This window comes from Tigriopus californicus, chromosome 10 (assembly GCF_007210705.1).
Source record: "Tigriopus californicus strain San Diego chromosome 10, Tcal_SD_v2.1, whole genome shotgun sequence".
NCBI classification, from domain to species: Eukaryota; Metazoa; Arthropoda; class Copepoda; order Harpacticoida; family Harpacticidae; genus Tigriopus; species Tigriopus californicus.
In genome coordinates, this window is record NC_081449.1 from 5,433,568 (window position 1) to 5,451,358 (window position 17,791).

At 42.8% G+C, this 17,791-nt stretch overlaps 4 protein-coding genes across 5 annotated transcripts; 2 read left to right on the forward strand and 2 right to left on the reverse strand.

Moving 5' to 3' along the window:
• The first annotated feature begins 2,909 nt into the window (after positions 1-2,909).
• On the forward strand, positions 2,910-3,881 carry LOC131888227 (uncharacterized protein C7orf50 homolog). The gene is made up of 2 exons (XM_059237026.1): positions 2,910-3,465; positions 3,696-3,881. Exons 1-2 carry the CDS (start codon positions 3,009-3,011, stop codon positions 3,848-3,850), a joined length of 612 nt encoding a protein of 203 aa, XP_059093009.1. The 5' UTR covers positions 2,910-3,008; the 3' UTR covers positions 3,851-3,881.
• On the reverse strand, positions 3,848-7,266 carry LOC131888226 (POC1 centriolar protein homolog A-like). The gene is made up of 4 exons (XM_059237025.1): positions 6,806-7,266; positions 6,181-6,724; positions 4,377-6,106; positions 3,848-4,313 (listed from the first exon to the last, which is right to left on the reverse strand). Exons 1-3 carry the CDS (start codon positions 6,988-6,990, stop codon positions 5,516-5,518), a joined length of 1,320 nt encoding a protein of 439 aa, XP_059093008.1. The 5' UTR covers positions 6,991-7,266; the 3' UTR covers positions 3,848-4,313; positions 4,377-5,515.
• A 1,626-nt stretch (positions 7,267-8,892) lies between these two features.
• On the forward strand, positions 8,893-12,184 carry LOC131888288 (vacuolar protein-sorting-associated protein 36-like). Of its 2 annotated transcripts, XM_059237107.1 has the most exons (6): positions 8,893-9,216; positions 9,283-9,463; positions 11,044-11,153; positions 11,225-11,422; positions 11,501-11,665; positions 11,741-12,184. In XM_059237107.1, the coding sequence occupies exons 1-6, from the start codon at positions 9,115-9,117 to the stop codon at positions 12,122-12,124; spliced, it is 1,140 nt and encodes a 379-aa protein (XP_059093090.1). In that variant the 5' UTR covers positions 8,893-9,114; the 3' UTR covers positions 12,125-12,184. The 2 variants fall into 2 exon arrangements, with proteins under 2 accessions (XP_059093090.1, XP_059093089.1); XM_059237106.1 differs by having other exon boundaries at positions 8,901-9,463.
• Positions 12,185-14,371: 2,187 nt separating this feature from the next.
• On the reverse strand, positions 14,372-17,735 carry LOC131889496 (ATP-dependent 6-phosphofructokinase-like). The gene is made up of 5 exons (XM_059238611.1): positions 17,504-17,735; positions 16,419-17,141; positions 15,060-16,351; positions 14,748-14,982; positions 14,372-14,674 (listed from the first exon to the last, which is right to left on the reverse strand). Exons 2-5 carry the CDS (start codon positions 17,097-17,099, stop codon positions 14,540-14,542), a joined length of 2,343 nt encoding a protein of 780 aa, XP_059094594.1. The 5' UTR covers positions 17,100-17,141; positions 17,504-17,735; the 3' UTR covers positions 14,372-14,539.
• Positions 17,736-17,791: the final 56 nt, after the last annotated feature.

Genomic DNA, 17,791 nt, shown 5'->3' on the forward strand with positions numbered 1-17,791 from the left:
AGCTTTGTACCAATCCAGGTTTTAGAGTCAATTGTAGCGGCTTAATGTGCGTTTTGAGAGCACCTTCAAGCCCTCGAGACTCCAGACTAGTTCGAACAATGAAGTCAACCTGTCTTTTCTCTCTTGGCCTCCTTCATTGTTTAATTTGATTCCCTGTAATATTCGTAAGCCTTGTTGATCCAGTGGCATCTTTCAAGTCAGACTCGGACATTTTTTAAGTAGCATTCTAGATCAACCCTACAATCAAGGACTAGCTCAGTCTGCCAACTCAAATTTGTTGATAGACCAAATATTATATAAATATCAAAAGGTAATAAATAGACGAATTATGACCTTTCATTTTAATGGTACTGGGGATTACATTCCCTGTAGCGGTTAGAAAAGCGCGTAAAAAAACAAAACCAAGAGAAATATATGATCCCACATTCTTCAGAAGCCGTTTCAAACTTTATTCTTCTGTTGAATCTTTAAAACCAGACGGTCCTACCCAAAGGGCGGACCAGAGCCTAAGTGAGAGTAAACCTGGTTTCCATTTTAATTCAACGCCAATTTTAAGAAAATGGCTACAAAGCGGAAATCTTCGAGCGGAAAATCATAAAAAATATTTTACCGGGCTAAGATCATAATGGTAAATCAATAATTAATTGTTAGAAAATGCAAGCTCATGACCACTGGTTAAGAAATCTAGGAACTAAGGCTTTTTGGCTGAGAAGGGATTTATTTGCTATGTCTATTTTTGGGTTTGGATATTCACTCGGTTGTCAAACCGCTACACGAATTGCAATCCCCAGTACTTTTATACTGAAAGACCGACCATATTTCGTCTGTTTTTAACCTTTTGCTATTTATATGATACTTGCCAGTCCTTGAATGTTGGATTGATGGGGAAAACAAGTCAAAACTTGTCCAAGTCTAACTTAAATCATGCTACAGGATCATTAACTACATACTTCCTACGAAAATTTGCAGAAAGCAAATTAAGCAATGATGGAGCCCGCGAAAAAATAAAGGTGGATTTCTTTGTTCTCGAGGACTTAAATTCTCGAAGTACTCTCAAATTACTCTCAAAACGTATATTAGTCCTCGACGGTCACTAGAATGGACCCTAAAACCTGGGATGGGATAAAGCTCATGGATGCTTTTTAAAACGTACAATATCAGATACCTTTTGTACATTTTCTGAACACTGTACGATCCCAAACTTTTTAGTCTCTCCCAATATGAGAGCTCTCTTATTCCTGTGATGTTCCTAGTGAAACATCTTTGGACTTGTTCGACCTTTTGCAAACCTGCTGAACTCATTGGAGCCCAAATGGGTGAAGCATATTCAAGATGTGGTTTAACAATCGACTTGTACAGAGTTAGCATCGTGATGCTATCTCTGGACTTAAACGTGCGATATATCCAACCACATGTTTGAAAAGCTTTACCAACCCTCAACTGGATATGCTCATCGACTTTGCATTATTTTGGAGATTTAGATGACTAATGTTTTTTGGGTTTTCCCCCATACAGACCATAATTCTCTAAAGAAATTGTTTTTTTTTGTTTCATTAAGTCCTAATACGTAACATTTGAAGACTTCGTTTCAACATTTTTCAATAATGAGTATGGGCATTTAATCTTGGCATAATTGTTCAAAATGTATTGCATCATAATGTTTTAAGGGGTCAAGATTGGGACCCTGGATGGGATAATGACTATTGAAGGTTTGAAACAATGTCGCGAAAGTCATGATGGAAAAATAGTATTAGACATTGTCAAACCAGTAAAGCTCCCAGTTAGAAGACTTTGCCTTAAGTCATGGAAATGCGGAGGCTTTGGAAATTTGATGCATCATACTCAAGCCAAAGAAGGATTTTCCCCGCTTGACAATTGCACTGAATCAGGTCTTCAGTCCAACGGAATTTGATTGATAAGATGTAAAGTAAAAAGTAGCAAATACAACGAGATTTAAAACCAAGAGCACCCTCAAAATAGTTTAGAGCATACACAATTTTTAACCCTTCCATTGTTCATAATATGCAAGATGGAAATGGCAAAGAATGACAATTTCTGTTGAGCCTTTGATTTCCTCAGCTGTCACGAGATAAACGAAAAATTAAAGGCTATTGTGGAAGCAGAAAAAGAAACAAGTAATTCTTTTATCTTTTGGGTCGTTACAATTACAGAATTTTACAATGTAATGGAATTAAATTTCCTTTTCCGTAAAAAAGGAACAAATTGTTGTAATTTCGTTACTTGTAATTTAGTTACCAATGACCTGAATGTCATTGACTAATTCAAAACCAGTCCATAGGGCTTGTCAAGTAAACGCGTTCATGAACAGCTGACCTTATTCCATGGAGTAAAATCAAAGACAACATGCCCAACCACACTGCATTATGCATGCATTGAATTTTGACATTTATTTCATTTTACTTGCTTGTCGACGCAAATAGCGTTGTGGTATTGAGCCAATTTTATAGTGCGTGCACCAAGTTACACCAAACATGTTCATTTGTTGGGCTTTGTAACACAGCTCAATCAAAGTCCCTCTATTATTGAAAATTCAATGGGCAGATAGTGCGAGTTGACTGTGATGATTGTCTTTGTTCTCCCTCCGCAAAATAACCAAAATCAGGGTGCCAGACCACATTTTTCCTTGAATTTCCTTCACTTGACATGCCCTATATCGGCTAAACGACAAAGTTTATTTGCAAAGTTTTGTGCCAATTCAGTTGATTTTCTATGCAAATTTGTTGTCAGTAAAGACCATTTTTATCTTTAAATTTTGGCCAGCCCTAGTAATCAGATGTAAAAGTATGTTCAGGATTGAGTGGAGCAATTTCTTGTGATGCCTTTTAGATTACATTCAGTTTTGCCTTGTAATGCCTCTATCTCAGTCATCATTTAGTATTTTTGGCAACACTGTTGGCCACAACACTTGGATCCAAAACAAACAGATCTTCCACGAGTTCTCTAGTTTGGAAATGGAAGAGATTGACTGATCCATTACAAAGGAGAAGATGAAGCGAACTATAGAACTGACCGAGGAGGAACAAACTAAACTGGACCGCAAGAATAAGAAACTAAAGAAAAAGAAGGCCAAGTTGATAGAGAAACAGAGCGAAGTGCTTGACAATCAAGCAAAATTGAATGAAAAACTCAAGAAACCTCTTCTCGGAGAAATTCAGCAAGAGCCTACGAAAGAAGACAGTTCCGCCAAGGTTAAGAGCAAGAAGAAGAAAAAAAAGAAGTCATCTGCAACCTCAGATCATGTCCACGAAACCATTGGTCGCGGCAAAGCAATGAAGTACCTAGAAGTGTGGGCCACTGATAGAGCAAACTGGAAGTTTGAAAAATGTCGACAGATTTGGCTCATTCAGAATTGTTACGACCAAGTCAAAATTCCGGATGACAAATTTGACCAGTTGCTAGAATACATAGGATCAATCAAGGGACAGATGCGAGCTTCTGCATTGAGTAAGTCTCACGACAAATTGAAAGTACTATTAGGGACGCAAATAGTGTTAAAAAACCTGGTAGTTAAAGAATATCCTAAGTGAAACCAATCGTTTAAGCGAGGTTCTTTGGGAGGACAAGAAGTAGCATTTCAAAATTGGCCTTCACTTTGTTTGAATTCCCTCGATCCTTTACTATTCGATGCGACGTCATGGAAGAGGCTGCAATGACGGCATTTATTTTCCTTTCAGAACTTGCCCAAGAAAAGGTGGCCTGGGAAGAAAAATGGAAACAGATTCTTGAAGACGGCAAATCGGAAGAAGAGGCCAAGCAAGAATTAAAATTGGAACGTCAACCTGCCGTTGTGGTTAGTCGAGCTGAAGAAATAATTAGTATGCTTGAATAAATGTACGGAAAATTTCATTTTTGTGACATTATCATATGCTTATGTTAATTTGAAATCATGGACGAGTTGCTTTTTCGTGGAAAATACTGCGAAGAATTGCCAGGTCCTGATTTTTCAGACTCCTCAAGTTTCTTGACTTGAGCTGAGCCTAACTTGATTCCTCTCTGAGAAAAGAAGATTAGCCTTTGCAAAGTGTTTACTTTAGGCGCCGGCCCATAGCTCACAGCCAAGAGAGAGCCATTGCCTTGGGGTTTGCCCACAACCTTGAGCCAAGTCCCGGGCTCATAGATAGGCAAATCTCGATCAATGTTATAGAAAACACAACGTAGCTTATGCACTGGATTTAGCTCGTCTTGGAGAACCAAAGACATCTTGAATGGTGATGGCGGTGTTTCTGAAGTCATCTTGGGTACTTTGGCCCTGTTATCCAAGGCGACTTTCCTCATGGGACAGAACAATTTCCCTAAAACCGATACGAAAGGACTAAGGCAAAATATTTTCTTTATATAATGCGAATGCTTCTCACCGAAAACAATAACTATCGGAGAAAAAGGTAAAGGAGCCTTGATCCATTCCTTAGCCTTTGACACATTACCCGTGAGAACTCGACATCCTTTTGCTCCCAGGATTGGGCCCTTTCGATCAGGTTTCGCATCCTTGGTTGGTTCAGGTCGTTTCAGAGCATAACCCCGTTCTTGTGAAAAAATCGGTAAAAATCCCTGACTTTGCGTGAGAGAGACGTCACCAAAGGGACCGTGGGTCAAGACGGCAGGTGGCTTAATTGGCCCCCCTGGTTTTGCGACGGGTCCTTGTGTAACGCTGCCCTTGCTTCCTGGCTGTGAACTCCGGAACTGGAACTTTTTTTGCGAAAAGATCGACGTAATCTTGGGATAATCCATTTCATTTAAGGGCGCAATAACGAAATTATCTACTTTCTCTCTGTTGTGAATTTGAGAATTTGACGGCCGGATTACGATTAACCAGTTGACTCGAGACATAACCCGTTTGAAGCGGGAAAATGATACGAAGGTGACCGAGTTTGGCATATGATGAAAGATAATAACAATCCATTAGGTTTTTGGAGACAATGAACAGCTGTTAGACTTATGAAATCTGGCATGAATACATATTTTTGGAGCAAGTAATAGCATTTGCATGTGTCATGTTTTCCGAATTCAACGGTTATTCTCAAACTTCATCAAACTGGTCATAGGCTAATTGTAGAAAATAGATTTAGAGGGTCTGAAATCGCTCAAAAAATGCAGTTCTTAAGAAAAGACTTGTTATCAAATTGTCTTTCAGTGAATTTTTGTCTCTTCCACATCACGAATTAGAATGGACATTTTTCGAGTGGAATTTGAATTTCAGTTGAATCAAGTATGCACATGGACCATCATGGCTTTCTATATATCTTCGTACCACTTGGTAGAGTAGGCAATGTCACGCTCCGCCCTGTTGGGCGTGTTTTTGGTTGTTAAAAATATGAGTTTGAAGCGAATCTTGTTACGTTGGAAAGGGCAGTTCCATAATCAATAGCACCACCACCTTGTATATGTTAAGCGAAACTTTATTGTGAAGTCATGATTTGGGGTCAAGGAACAGATAGGTCAATGATAAATTGAAGCTCAATTTATCACACAAAGTACGGCAGTAAAAATGAGCACATCATCGTTCGCCCAAAGAAATATCAGCCATACTGGCAGATAATTTGAGTTGATCTTCGAGAAGGGTAATACGCTTCTCCATGAGAATGACAGTTTCCGTTAGAGCTTCCACTTTCATGGAGGTGTCCGCAAGTTCTTCTTTGAGCTGTTCGTTTTCTTCCCTTAACTCTTGGTTTTCTTGGAGTAGTTTTCCCGTTGAGATCTCCGTATCACCCTTACTGGTTGAGGGTGGTGGTTTGCTGTTAGTGGCGGGTCCCTTTGCTTGATTTTCTTTGTTCTTCATCTTTTCCGACAACACATCACATTTGGCCAATTCACGTTTGGTTTCTTGAATTTTTTCTTCGTACTGCTGGGCCGAATTCGGCCTCAAACCTCGATCTTTTTCGTCAATATTGGTCTTCCAAATGAACACGACATTATCATCGCCTCCGGAAGCTAGATATTCACCTTTGGGGGAAAATGTGACCGCGTTAACCGGCTTGTTATGGCCCCTCAGGTCGTAAATGGGTCGGGCTTCAAGAAGATCAAACATTCGCAAGCTTCCATCTTGCGAAGAACTCACGATGTAATTCCCACTGGCGTGGAAAGAGACCTGGAAAATAAGTAGGATGTGTTGGCATCTTAATCCATGGCACTAACGGCAACTATAAGCATCCTCGAAAATACCTTGGTCACGGGAGCTTCATGGGACGAGTACAATTGTTGGAGTTTCTGCATTCGGATGTCATAAATCTTGACCTTATTGTCGGAAGTACCCGCCCCCAGACAAGTACCACTCGGATGAAAGGCGATGTGTTGGGCAAAACCTTTCGGTTCTTTACCAAAAACGTGAATGGTGGCTCCAGTTCTCTCGTCAAACAAACGGATGGTTTTGTCATCGGAACAAGAGGCGATCATGCGCCCATCGGGCGAATATCGGGCCGATCGCACCCAATTCGTGTGTTCAGCGATGGAAGTGATGAATTCGTGACGATTGACCGTCCAAAACTTGATGGATTTATCATCTGAGGCAGTGATGAGCTTCTGCGAATCAAATGGAGAGAATTCCACCGATCGAACCGGAGCGGAATGAGCCCGAAAAACTGACGAGTCGCATCGGGTGGACGAGGCAATCCAGATCCGAACCGTACGATCCCGAGAACAAGAAGCCAGAAGGCGCCCCGGACCCGAGAAATCCAGGTCTAACACGCCATCCGAGTGGCCAGCATATCTAGACCAATCAAGAACAGGCTTGAAACAAGTGTTAAGAGCTTGACTATCTGGGAAAATACGGGAATGGATGGATACGTACTTGATGGCGGTCTTGTCTTTGTCATTGGATCCAAAGTTCCAAGTGAAAACGGAGTGATCCAGGGAAGCGGCTGCTACTAATTTCGTGGCCGGACTGAAGGCCAAGGCTGATATGGGAGCCTTCAAGCCTCGAAGTCGATGGAACAACACCGGATCTTGATCCGAAGCTTGAGTCTTGGACGACATCTTGATTCTTCCGACTTCTGAACAAGCGAGCGATTCTCAACGGATTGGTGCCACTTTGAGCGGGTACTTTTCAACTTCACAACAAACTTTAGCAAACCCAGGAATCCTGGAATGCATTTAAAGCGGGCCAAGAAGCCCAAAGCTGAAAACATTCTTTTTGTGCGGACTTATTTACGACTTCTGGCAGTTCAAGATAAAATACTGAGAATATTTAACTGTATTATTTCTATAAACTATCTGATGCACTAACGAATTAGACCTGGCAAATCTAATTAGCCCCTGGAAATGGGGTTGATCTGGTATTTTGGTCAAAAACTTGTCCAGTTTAAAGATTGAGTTAAAAGATGCTAGATGCTACCGGATCAGCACCTACAAACACTCTATAGTCGATATATTTACGGTTAGGGAAGCAAATTGAACGCATCGATTGAGGCGCCGACATGATTGACCTATTGGACCACTTCGTATGCGATACAACCAACCACTGAGCGTCTGAAATGTGGATGGAGAAATGATCGGGCTGGCAAGTGATACACGTTACTGTGGCGACTTGAGGCCAGTCTCATTGGAAGAAGATGCATTGACTCAAATCAGAGTTGCTACTTGCTAATGCTCGGCCTAAGCGTCTCCCTCCATATCTCCAACCAACAGAAGCATGATATTGATTTAGACAACCGTCATCAAAAATATATCTACCATTTCACATTCTAACCAGAAACTAGTACAGTACTGTCAGACACCTTTTCCACACGATCCCATTTCCTAGCTTCCTAGCTCCTTGATCGGCCCTGCTTGTCTTTTCTTTTTACTTCTAGAGTTTTTTTTCTCCTACCAGATCTGTTTATGATCGCATGATAACCATAAAATCACGCAACCTCAAACTGCCGGATTTTATGCGTAGAGAGGGTACTTGCCCACCAGATCCATTGATGAATTCCATACGAGATCCATTGGTAAGTTGGCAAACAAAGCAAACAGAACTTGGATTCAATCAAGGGATTAAATGCTTTAAATGCTTTATAAAAGTGCCCACGAGGAATACGAAATTTTCTTCCTTGATTTCGCTATTTCCATATTTACCTTTATGCGTCCGAGCACATTTTTTGTTATGTCACGGACTGAATGGGGACACGGACACGGAGGGGGACGAAAATTATGTATCTCCTAAACCATTTATTTAATTCGTAAACTCCATAAAAACTCTTGAGATTTTGATGAATTTTGTCATATTTGGGACCAAAATCATGCTCAAGAGATGACATCAAAGGCATGCACAGTAATTACTATATGAAGTTTTAATTTTTGACCTGCTCTCGATGACCTACATCAGCTTTTGATAGTAGCAGTCCTTTGAACAACCCAGTCTACAAAGAAATGAGCTCAAGATATTTTGCCTTTAATTGAGAAGATCTAGGTTTCTTATTTCATTTCTATGTTTCGAAAATTGGTCCAGAGTTGCTCTGACCAAGAGCAGCCTGTATCATTGGAAAGGCATTCATAGTCCATTTTCCTAGAAGGCAATGGTTAAGTAAATGTTACGGCATTGTGAACTCAAATTTAGTTTGGCGAAAATACTGAGGATCGTCAGATGTCCAAACGAATAATACTTTAGTAAATTAAATCGAAAGTATTCGGATTCTATGGGGCCAGTTGGAGAGGCGTCCATATTCGGAGATTTAGGCAAGCGCTGGTACCAGCAAACCAACTTGCCTGCCAATGCCAGTGATGCAAAATTGGCGTTTCAAACTGGTTTTAACAAAGCTGACCTTTCCTCATATAGCAATGCGAAAGAAGGGTCAGCTTCTTAGAAACGTGTTTGTAGCCCCAAACTTGCATCCCTGACGCTGGTACCAGCAAACAAACGAACCTGCCAGAGCTTGCCTAAACGTCCCCATTGTAAACAGACAGAAAGACTTTAAAAAAGTTACGAGGCTACATAGTTAAAGTTGCGTGATTTTATTGTTATTTCGCGCACCTCGGCAGATCTGGTACGAGAAAAAAACCTCTAGAACTTGATACTTCACAATCAGTCAGTTCAATGTAAACAAGCCAAGAGCAACGAACTACCCCTCAGAGCAAGCATCGCAGACTAGTTCTCGGGTCGTGGTGGGCGTGTCACTTAAAATGGATCGATTTTCATTGAGTGCCAATGGCGGGATCTTGGCAGCGGGCGAGTTTCTCATCACCTCCGGGGACAATGTCAAACTCTACGATGGCCATCAAAAGGTGAAACTAATGGAGTTAGTTCTGATCCCTGGCGATTTGCCCTTGAAAGCTTGCCATCCGTTTCAGACTAAATTCGAGATTGGCGAACTCCACCTGACCTCTCATCGGCTCATTTGGCATAATCCAGCCATCGAATCCGCCCACTTAAGCCTGCCCTTGCCCTTGGTGGTCTTTCTCGAAGAGGAAACGGGTGGACTCATGAAAAGCCCCAAGATCGTTTTGCACTTGGCCCCAGCTCATGGTAGTGGTAGGTGGTTACGTGGTTACGAAACACGGGGTTTATTGGCGATAAAACACGGTCGATACGAGATAAGAGGATAATACAGAGCTACATGGCCAGTTGTCGAGCGGGAAATTTGGCACTGCCATGGGTGGATCACGGGCATGGGTGGTCCTTGGTAAGCTTGACGTGGAAACTCACGGAACGGTCGATCACCGAGGAGGTCCCGGGATTCTTGTGCTCGATCCAAAGTTGCTCCATGATCTCGGGTCCAATTTGGAGACATTCGGGTTCCAGAGTCAAGGATTTCACCGATCGGCCGACTTCGAAAACGGGGGCCCGATATCCGAGTTGAAGTCGAGGACCTTGGAACGAGACATGGCATTCGTAGCCGCAATTCAACCGATTCATTTGTTGCGCCCACACAAAGTATTGGCCGTCACGCTTGATGAATCGAAGCAAGAAAAGCATGCCTTGAATGGTGAAATAAGGCGAGATCCAATCGTGATAAAAAGCTCGAGCCGTGAATTTGGTCATATGAAAAGTCATCTTCACATCTTGATCCAGCTGTTGAGGACCCATGTCCGCCGTCACGGCCGAATGAGCTTGATGGAAATGTTGGGTCAGCTCGTTTCTTTGAACAGTTTGGTAGCACGTGTAAATGGGGCAGGCAATAGGTTGGTAGTCGCAAACCTTTTCATGGATCAGATACTGCCACACGCGGCCTTGGTATGTGCAATCGCCTTGGGTGCAATGGATTGACATTTGCTTGTAGCGTTTCAAGCGTTTTTCCATCTCCGTAGCTGCATGTGGGAACCACATATCGTAAGCACAATCATCTTCTTGAGTGGGGCAGGTTTTATGCCGAGGAGCGCATCGGCTGCACAAGATGTGGGATTGGCGACATCGCACCAAAGGACCCCCGCACACTTTCTTGCAGCCCACACAAGAAAGTTGATCTTTGGCCGTGGCAGTCACTTTCAGCTCGTTCGACGACTTCTCCTTCAGCGACGAGTTCTTCACGCTAGACGGAGAATGAGACTTCGAACTTGTCGAGGATGAGTAATAAGAGGGGGAAGAGGCAGAATTGGGACTCTTACTTCCCCGGGAGGGCGTGACGGCCAAATTTGCTCCGTTCACTCCCATTTTACTTGGGACCTTCGGCGTTAGGGCCTTGCTCCTTTTGACCGAGCCCTTGGGCGTGGTGTGATCTTTTTCTTTCCAACCATTGGTGCGGGTTTTGTGCAGCCCTCTGGGGGTACCCAAGCTTAAATCTTTTTTGGACGATTTGGCCTTCTCCAGGGTCAGTTCGTAAGACTCGCCGCCTTTGGAAGGGTTTTCCTCGTTGATCGGCGACCGTCTTGGCGAAGAGATTTCAACCTCGGGTAGGTCTTTGACCTCTCCATTGGTGTGATTGAGTACCATTCTTGAATTGAGTATTAGGGAATCTAGGGAGTACCTAGGTGGCCGCGAGCGTGATATTCAATGTCACATGATGTTCAAAATTCCTACTACCGAGTTAGGCTCGCGAGTATGGATTTAGGGTTCCTGGCCTCATAGATTTGTCTCATTCAGTGGAGATTAAATTCATGCGCTTTGCATTTTAGGTGCCTCGCCCACTGCCAATTTCGTAAAGCTCTCTTTCAAACAAGGAGGTGAGAAACAATTCAAGGCGAAATTGCATGATGCTCTAGAACAAAAACAATGGGAGATCGTGGTAAGTAATTGCAAAAGAGCTTACAACAAAGAAAAAACTCTTATAATGAGTGGCGTGATTTGTCCATGAAGGTGCGCCAAAAGGCTCGTGGTCCTTCAGCGTCAATGCCAAAGATGCGCACAGGAATCGGTGGGATTGAGAGGAGCATTGCGCAGAAGTCGAAGCTAAGAGACACCGAGATCTCCAAGGCATTCCAGGATCTCGAAAAACTTATGGAAATGGCTAAACCCATGGTTTCTCTGGCCAAGAGTATCTCGAGTAAAATCCGAGTAAGTATAGAGCAAATCAAACATTGAAACAGATAGAATAAAAGATACAAAGAAAACATTGCACATCGCTCTATGTAGGATCGTCAAGGAGAGGTATCCGATGACGAAACTGTCCAATTCAAGTCCTATTTGCTGAGTCTAGGCATCTCAGATCCTGTTACACGTGATACCCACGGCACGGGTCAATCCTATTATCGAGAGCTTGCCAAAGAGATCTTTTGGATTCTCGATCAACCGCTTCAGGTAAATACATTATTGCTTGTATTTAAAACAAAAGCGAGCAATGATCAATACTATCACTGTTGTACAACAATTTAGGAGAGTGGTGGCATGATGACTTTGACGGATGTGTTTTGTCGAGTGAATAGAGCCCGAGGCTTAGAACTGTTGTCCCCAGAGGACCTCTTAAACGCTTGCAAGGCTTTACCCGAGGCAGGTCTACCTTTGCGCCTCTATACCTTCGACACTGGAGTTAGTGTTCTTCAACTGACTTCACACACTCAAGAAGCATTGATCTTAAAAACCAAAGAAGCGCTGGAACAAAGTGGATCGCTCACTGTTGAGGAGTTGTCCAAAGCCTCTGGTATTTCTGTGATATTGGCTAAAGAACGCTTGCTCTCGGCGGAGCGGAGCGGGGCAGCTTGTCGAGATGACACCGTCGAAGCCTTGCGATTTTACCCCAATAAGTTCTTAACATGCTAATAGAAAAACTGATTTTTTTTTTCATTTCATTTTCAATAAACACTTAGCTACGGACTTAGATCTAGAATGGGCCAACATAATCGGAAGATATACCCTGCATTCTTATTGAACGCTACCTAGTAACTCTTTATGTCTTTAAATGTCTCCATTCTCCGTGTCCCAATAATCCGCGGATAGGACATATGTAGGTCGGATGTTACCTTAATTCAGAAGGGTTAGTGTACTTCCACCTTTGAAAAGTCTACTTGTTTTTTCTGTGTTACGTTAAGTACACATTTTGGTGGGATTTGATGGACAAGCAGCCTACTCTCCGGACGTTTTTTGACATAAATATATTTTTAGCATTATTAGAAGCAACAATTCAATCATGTTGCAGATTTTTTATATTTTGTCTCGACCACAACCTTGGTCCTTACGGACCAGGACCAGTACGTGAATCCTTGCATTTCCTCCTCCTCTTCACTTTTTGGGTCAAGTCTTGGTCATCAATAAGGTTCTCAAAATTATGCATAAAAAGGACCTCAATATACAAATCAGGATGCGAAAAAAACAAGCTCAGCATGCAAATAAGGATGCAAATAAACTTCAAAGATGCTCTATATGCAATTTTTGCTTGACGTGAAAACAACATTTTGTTGGAGTCTTTTGCAACAGAGCAAACAATCCCTGATCAAAAGATTCCAACAAAATGTTGTTTTTACGTCAAGCACAAATTGCAGTAGTTTGACACTTCAGATGTGCAAATGAGCTTAACCAAGAAATTGTGAAGAAAAACCGGTAAGTGCAACCCTCTGGAATTTCTGCGCCACATACAAACGACCCTTTTTTGTCAGAGTCTACTGATCAAGCATATGTAACATTACACAAGGTAAAATTGCTTTTTCTTATAATGGAGAATCACTGGGATAGCGCCACATACTTGAATGAACACTCCTAATCTTATGCTCATTTATTTTCTTTAACAGGTCTAAAAATATGATACCAGAACCCTTGCCCTTTGAAATAAAGTTATAATTTGATCTTTTTAATGACATCTAGCTTTGGCTCAAAGACAATTAATGAAATTAAATTAAAAGACTTGAAATGCACTGGTGTCATCTCCAAAGATAAATGCTACTTTCCAAATGTTGCAAAGGCCAAGTAGAGTGGATTTCTAGGCAAAAAGTCAATTTCTTCAAACGTGAATTTGTTGCTGGATAGTCCATTTCTTTTGTTAACCTTGTCTGACCCAAACAAGTTCTTTGCTAATTGCTGGTTTTACCAAACAATATGAAACTTTATGTCAAAGTGACAAATGGCATAATAAAATCGCAAACTTGATTATGGTTTAACAAAGTGTATAACAACTGCATTATTTTGAGACCCAAAACCAACACTTTTTTCTCTATTAATTTTTATGTAGATGTCAGCATTAACCAACATCTTTTCATTCAATGCCCACTTTTGCAAGGGGCAAAATTCCAAAAGCCTCAAAAAATGATTCATCATTAGCACCCATTGACGTTAAATTCAATAATATTTTGACGTTTGATTTGGAGGTTTCCTGAAACAACCATTTGAAGGTTTGCATTCAATAACAAATCAAATTTGAACTTTGTCAAGATTCATTTTTGCATCTCTTAACAAACGCCTTATGTCATCAAGATATAGGCAGTTCCAAACATTACATACAACATTATGTAACCCTTTATGAATACAAAAGACAAATCAAAAAGTGTTATAGTCTCACTTGAAATCGTCTGCTTGCTTCAATAGTCACCTACAAGGCAAGTAATGAAGAAAAGAAATTTAAAAAATCACATTTACTTGTAAAATACTATAATTTTGATACAAAAAGTTGCATAATATGATAAATAAAAGTTTAAGACAAAACCATTTGAATATTGAACTGCCTTACTGCCCTATTCACTTTTTCTCCGCCAATGACCATTATTGAGAATAGATCAAATGGTAAGAGCTTCCTTATATGCGTAGTACACAGCCTATCCTGTTGTGCCTCCCAGAGCCAGTGTTTGTTATTGTTTACATTTCGAAGACAGGAGCAGAGTAACATCCCCTTTAAAACCCTGGAGGTGAAAACCTTCGGAAAAGTAGATCTAAAAAGAAACGGAAAATTCCACGCATTGAACCCTACCCCGAGAGCCAGATAAATGCCTGTCGGGCGTCCGCGATGGTTTTCATAAACTTTAGTTGGGAGAAGAGAAGAATATGCTTGAATCATGTAATGTATGCGATTGTCGAACGTAATTGCAATTTTCATAATATATATTTAAATATCCGCACACGTCAAGGTCTGGGGAACAGAGGGACTGACTTTTATATTTATATATTGATTAGAACTGACAACGAAACTTTCGAAATCGCAAAGCGGTCAATTGATATTTCACCTACTGAGTACATTCGACATGTAACAGCTTAATTCTCAACCACGTATGAAGAATCGTGCTTGGCTAGGATGTTCATGATCGCTCTTTGGTTTTTCCACCATTGACGCTTCCATAGACGAGTATTGAAATCGGTTTCCTCTTGCAAATCTTGGACAGGCTGAAACTAAAGCGGGGAAGAAAAGCATGTAAGAGTTCAGTTTCGCAAAGCAAGACGCCAAAAGCAACATTCAACTCACCTCGTAATGTCTGGTCCTCATGCCTAACAAGCAAGCTGAATGACGACTGGAGGCGAGAACTGACCCATCAGATTTCAGATTACTTCGGATGGTTTCCATGATCCAAAAATGGGCCTTGGCGGCCATCTTCGTCCCCATATTGCGATCAAATGGACTAGGATAGCCTCCTTGTTGCATGTGTCCTAGAACATTCTTCCTAGCTGAAAATACGCCTTTACCCTCCTCTGAATACAGGCTGAAAAGGAAACGCATGCCAACCGGAATAGATTGCAATTCTCTCTCGAATATGTATTAGACCGGGGAATTACTCACCTGAAGATGAAGTCAGTTGTGTAATTGTTGTTGGCTTTTTCATTTCGCAAGATGAGACCCCTTTCAATTCTACCGTCATTCATTTTTGCCTTCATCACTTCGAGATCTTGAAGAAGATCTTTGATGCCAAAGTTTTCTTCATAGATATAAGCGGCATCGGCTCCACCCGCCAAACCTGCCATCGTAGCCAAGTAACCACAATATCCGCCCATGGTTTCGATTATGAACACCCTACGCTTGGTTCCTTGAGCCGATTGCCGGATCCGATCGCAGATTTCTGAAATCTCATTCAAGGCTGTGTCGGCACCCAGAGAGAAATCCGTACCAGGAACATTATTCGAGATGGTGGCCGGAAGCACCACCATGGGGATACAGAACTCTGTGTACTTGTCTCTTTGCTCAGCCATTTCCAGCACAGCTTGGAAGGCCTCGAAGCCACCAATAATAAGAAGTCCGTGGATGTTAAACTTCTTGAGCTGATCAGCAATTCGGTCGAACTTTCCTTTGGGCAAGGTGCGTTTTGTGCCCAAAAGTGCTCCTCCCTGAACCACCCAACCATTGACGTGTCCCCAACTCAACTCCTCAAAGTCTCCGTCCACCAAACCTTCAATTCCATTGTGCACTCCGAAGGCCCGGTTTCCATTGGCTAAGCAGTTTCGTACGAAGGATCGAACAGAGGCATTCATGCCACATGCTGGAGCACCAATGTGGAAGACAGCCAGGTTGAAGCCTGAGGGTAGGCCGGAACTTAACATCTTGGAGGAAGCTTTGTTTTTGGACAGCATCCAGTACGTATCCAAATTCCTCTGGAAGCTTCGTCCTCGCAGTTCCACGGCCAATTTCCAGTTCTTATCAGCCATGGCTTTGGCCACCTCTTGGGTTTTCAAGACGCATTCCATTAAGGGAACACGAATAGCAGTGTTCCCAGCCAAGGATACCACACAAGGTTCGGTGTCTGGGGTGGCATCCATAAGAGCCATGACTGCTTCGGCTCCCATGCGACAACCCAGAACGCGGTCGAAGGCTGAGGGAGCTCCTCCACGCTGAACATGGCCGAGCACGGTCACACGGGTGTCCTGTTCCAGATTCTTGACGATGACTTGTTTGATTTGATCACACGTGATGGCATTACCCTCCCGATCGATAGCCCCTTCAGCCACAATGATGATGTTGAGGCGCTGACCTTGATCACGACCATATTTCAATTTTTTGCACAGTTTTTCTGGCCAATTCGTCTCGGGTGGCCACTCGGGGATAAAGCAATAATCCGCTTCAGTCACGATACCCGCCACCTAGAAAATGAGATGCCGCATCAAAGCTTAGGGAAACTACGAAACACTTCCGTCTAAGAGTCTTTACCAAAGCCAAATAGCCGCAATGACGGCCCATGACCTCCATGATAAAAGTTCTCTGATGCGACGAAGCAGTAGGAGTGATGGCATCCACGGCTTCGACAATCCGATGCAAGGCGGAATCCGTTCCGATAGTCATGTCGGTGCCACAAAAGTCGTTATCAATCGATCCCACCATTCCAACGATGTTCAAGTGACCGTTCTTGTCACTCATTTCCTTGGTGATTTGCTCGGTCTTTACCAACTCTTCCAAGAGTTCGGGCCATTCCTGGCGGAATCGATTGGCTCCCGTGAGCGAACCGTCGCCACCAATCACGACCAAATTGGTAACCCCGTGATCGATGAGATTTTTGGCCGCCTTCAGTCGACCCCACTTCTCTTTGAAGTCCATGCAACGAGCTGAGCCAATCATGGTACCACCCTTGTGGATGATCCCAGAAACCGAAGCCCAAGTCGCCTCTTGAATATTCTCGCCACCATCCACCATACCTTGGTAGCCCTCACGAATGAAGAACACCTTACACCCGATGAACAACCCGAAGCGGACCACGGCTCGAAGGGCGGAATTCATGCCTTGCGCATCTCCACCACTGGTGAAGACTGCAATGCCTTTGCCCTTATGTGAACCAGGTTCGATGGTATATTCCCGCTTGGCGGGAGATTCCGGAGTGGGTCTAGGCGTGGCCATCTTGGAGCTCTTGGTCAGATCTCGAGAAAACTCTCAATGGAACTGAAGCAATGGAGAGAAGGAAGGAAGGAAAGAGACAAAGTTTAGTGGGTGGGTGAGAGAGTGGGTCACCTTGATCGACGCAGTGAGACACGCTGTGTTCGTTCGAGTTCATGCAATAACTGGGCCTGCTTTCAAATCTTGACTTTCCCAAGGTGAGAGAGGACGAACGTATTCACATGTTCCAGTTTCGCCTTGTCTTAGCCATGAGGTTAACAGTAAATCGATGCCAAACGTTGCTCAACTCTTTTGGCAGCTACACTTGCCCGTTGTTGTCAATGTTCTGTGACACTGACAGATCAAACCATGCCTGGTTAGGAACGATCAACCCACATGTGAATGGTAGCGTACTTCGTATTACTCACCAATGTCGTTGAGTTTGGATATGTGAAAAAATTGAGTGTTGACAATCACCGCAAGTCTTCCGCTTCTGTTGCCTCTTCAAAGTCCCGACTGGAAATCTAGGGCTAGAACTGATGTTCGGTTAGGAAAGATTCACCTCCATCTGACCTTGCTACCCGCGGTCCCTCCCATCCTCATTGGCCCTGTGCCTTTCCTCTGCGCCCTAGTAACAACTACTATCAAGCAGCAATCCTTCAGACGGACACAATGCCCAGACGACCACAGACCCACTGGCCCCAAAGAGGCCTGGG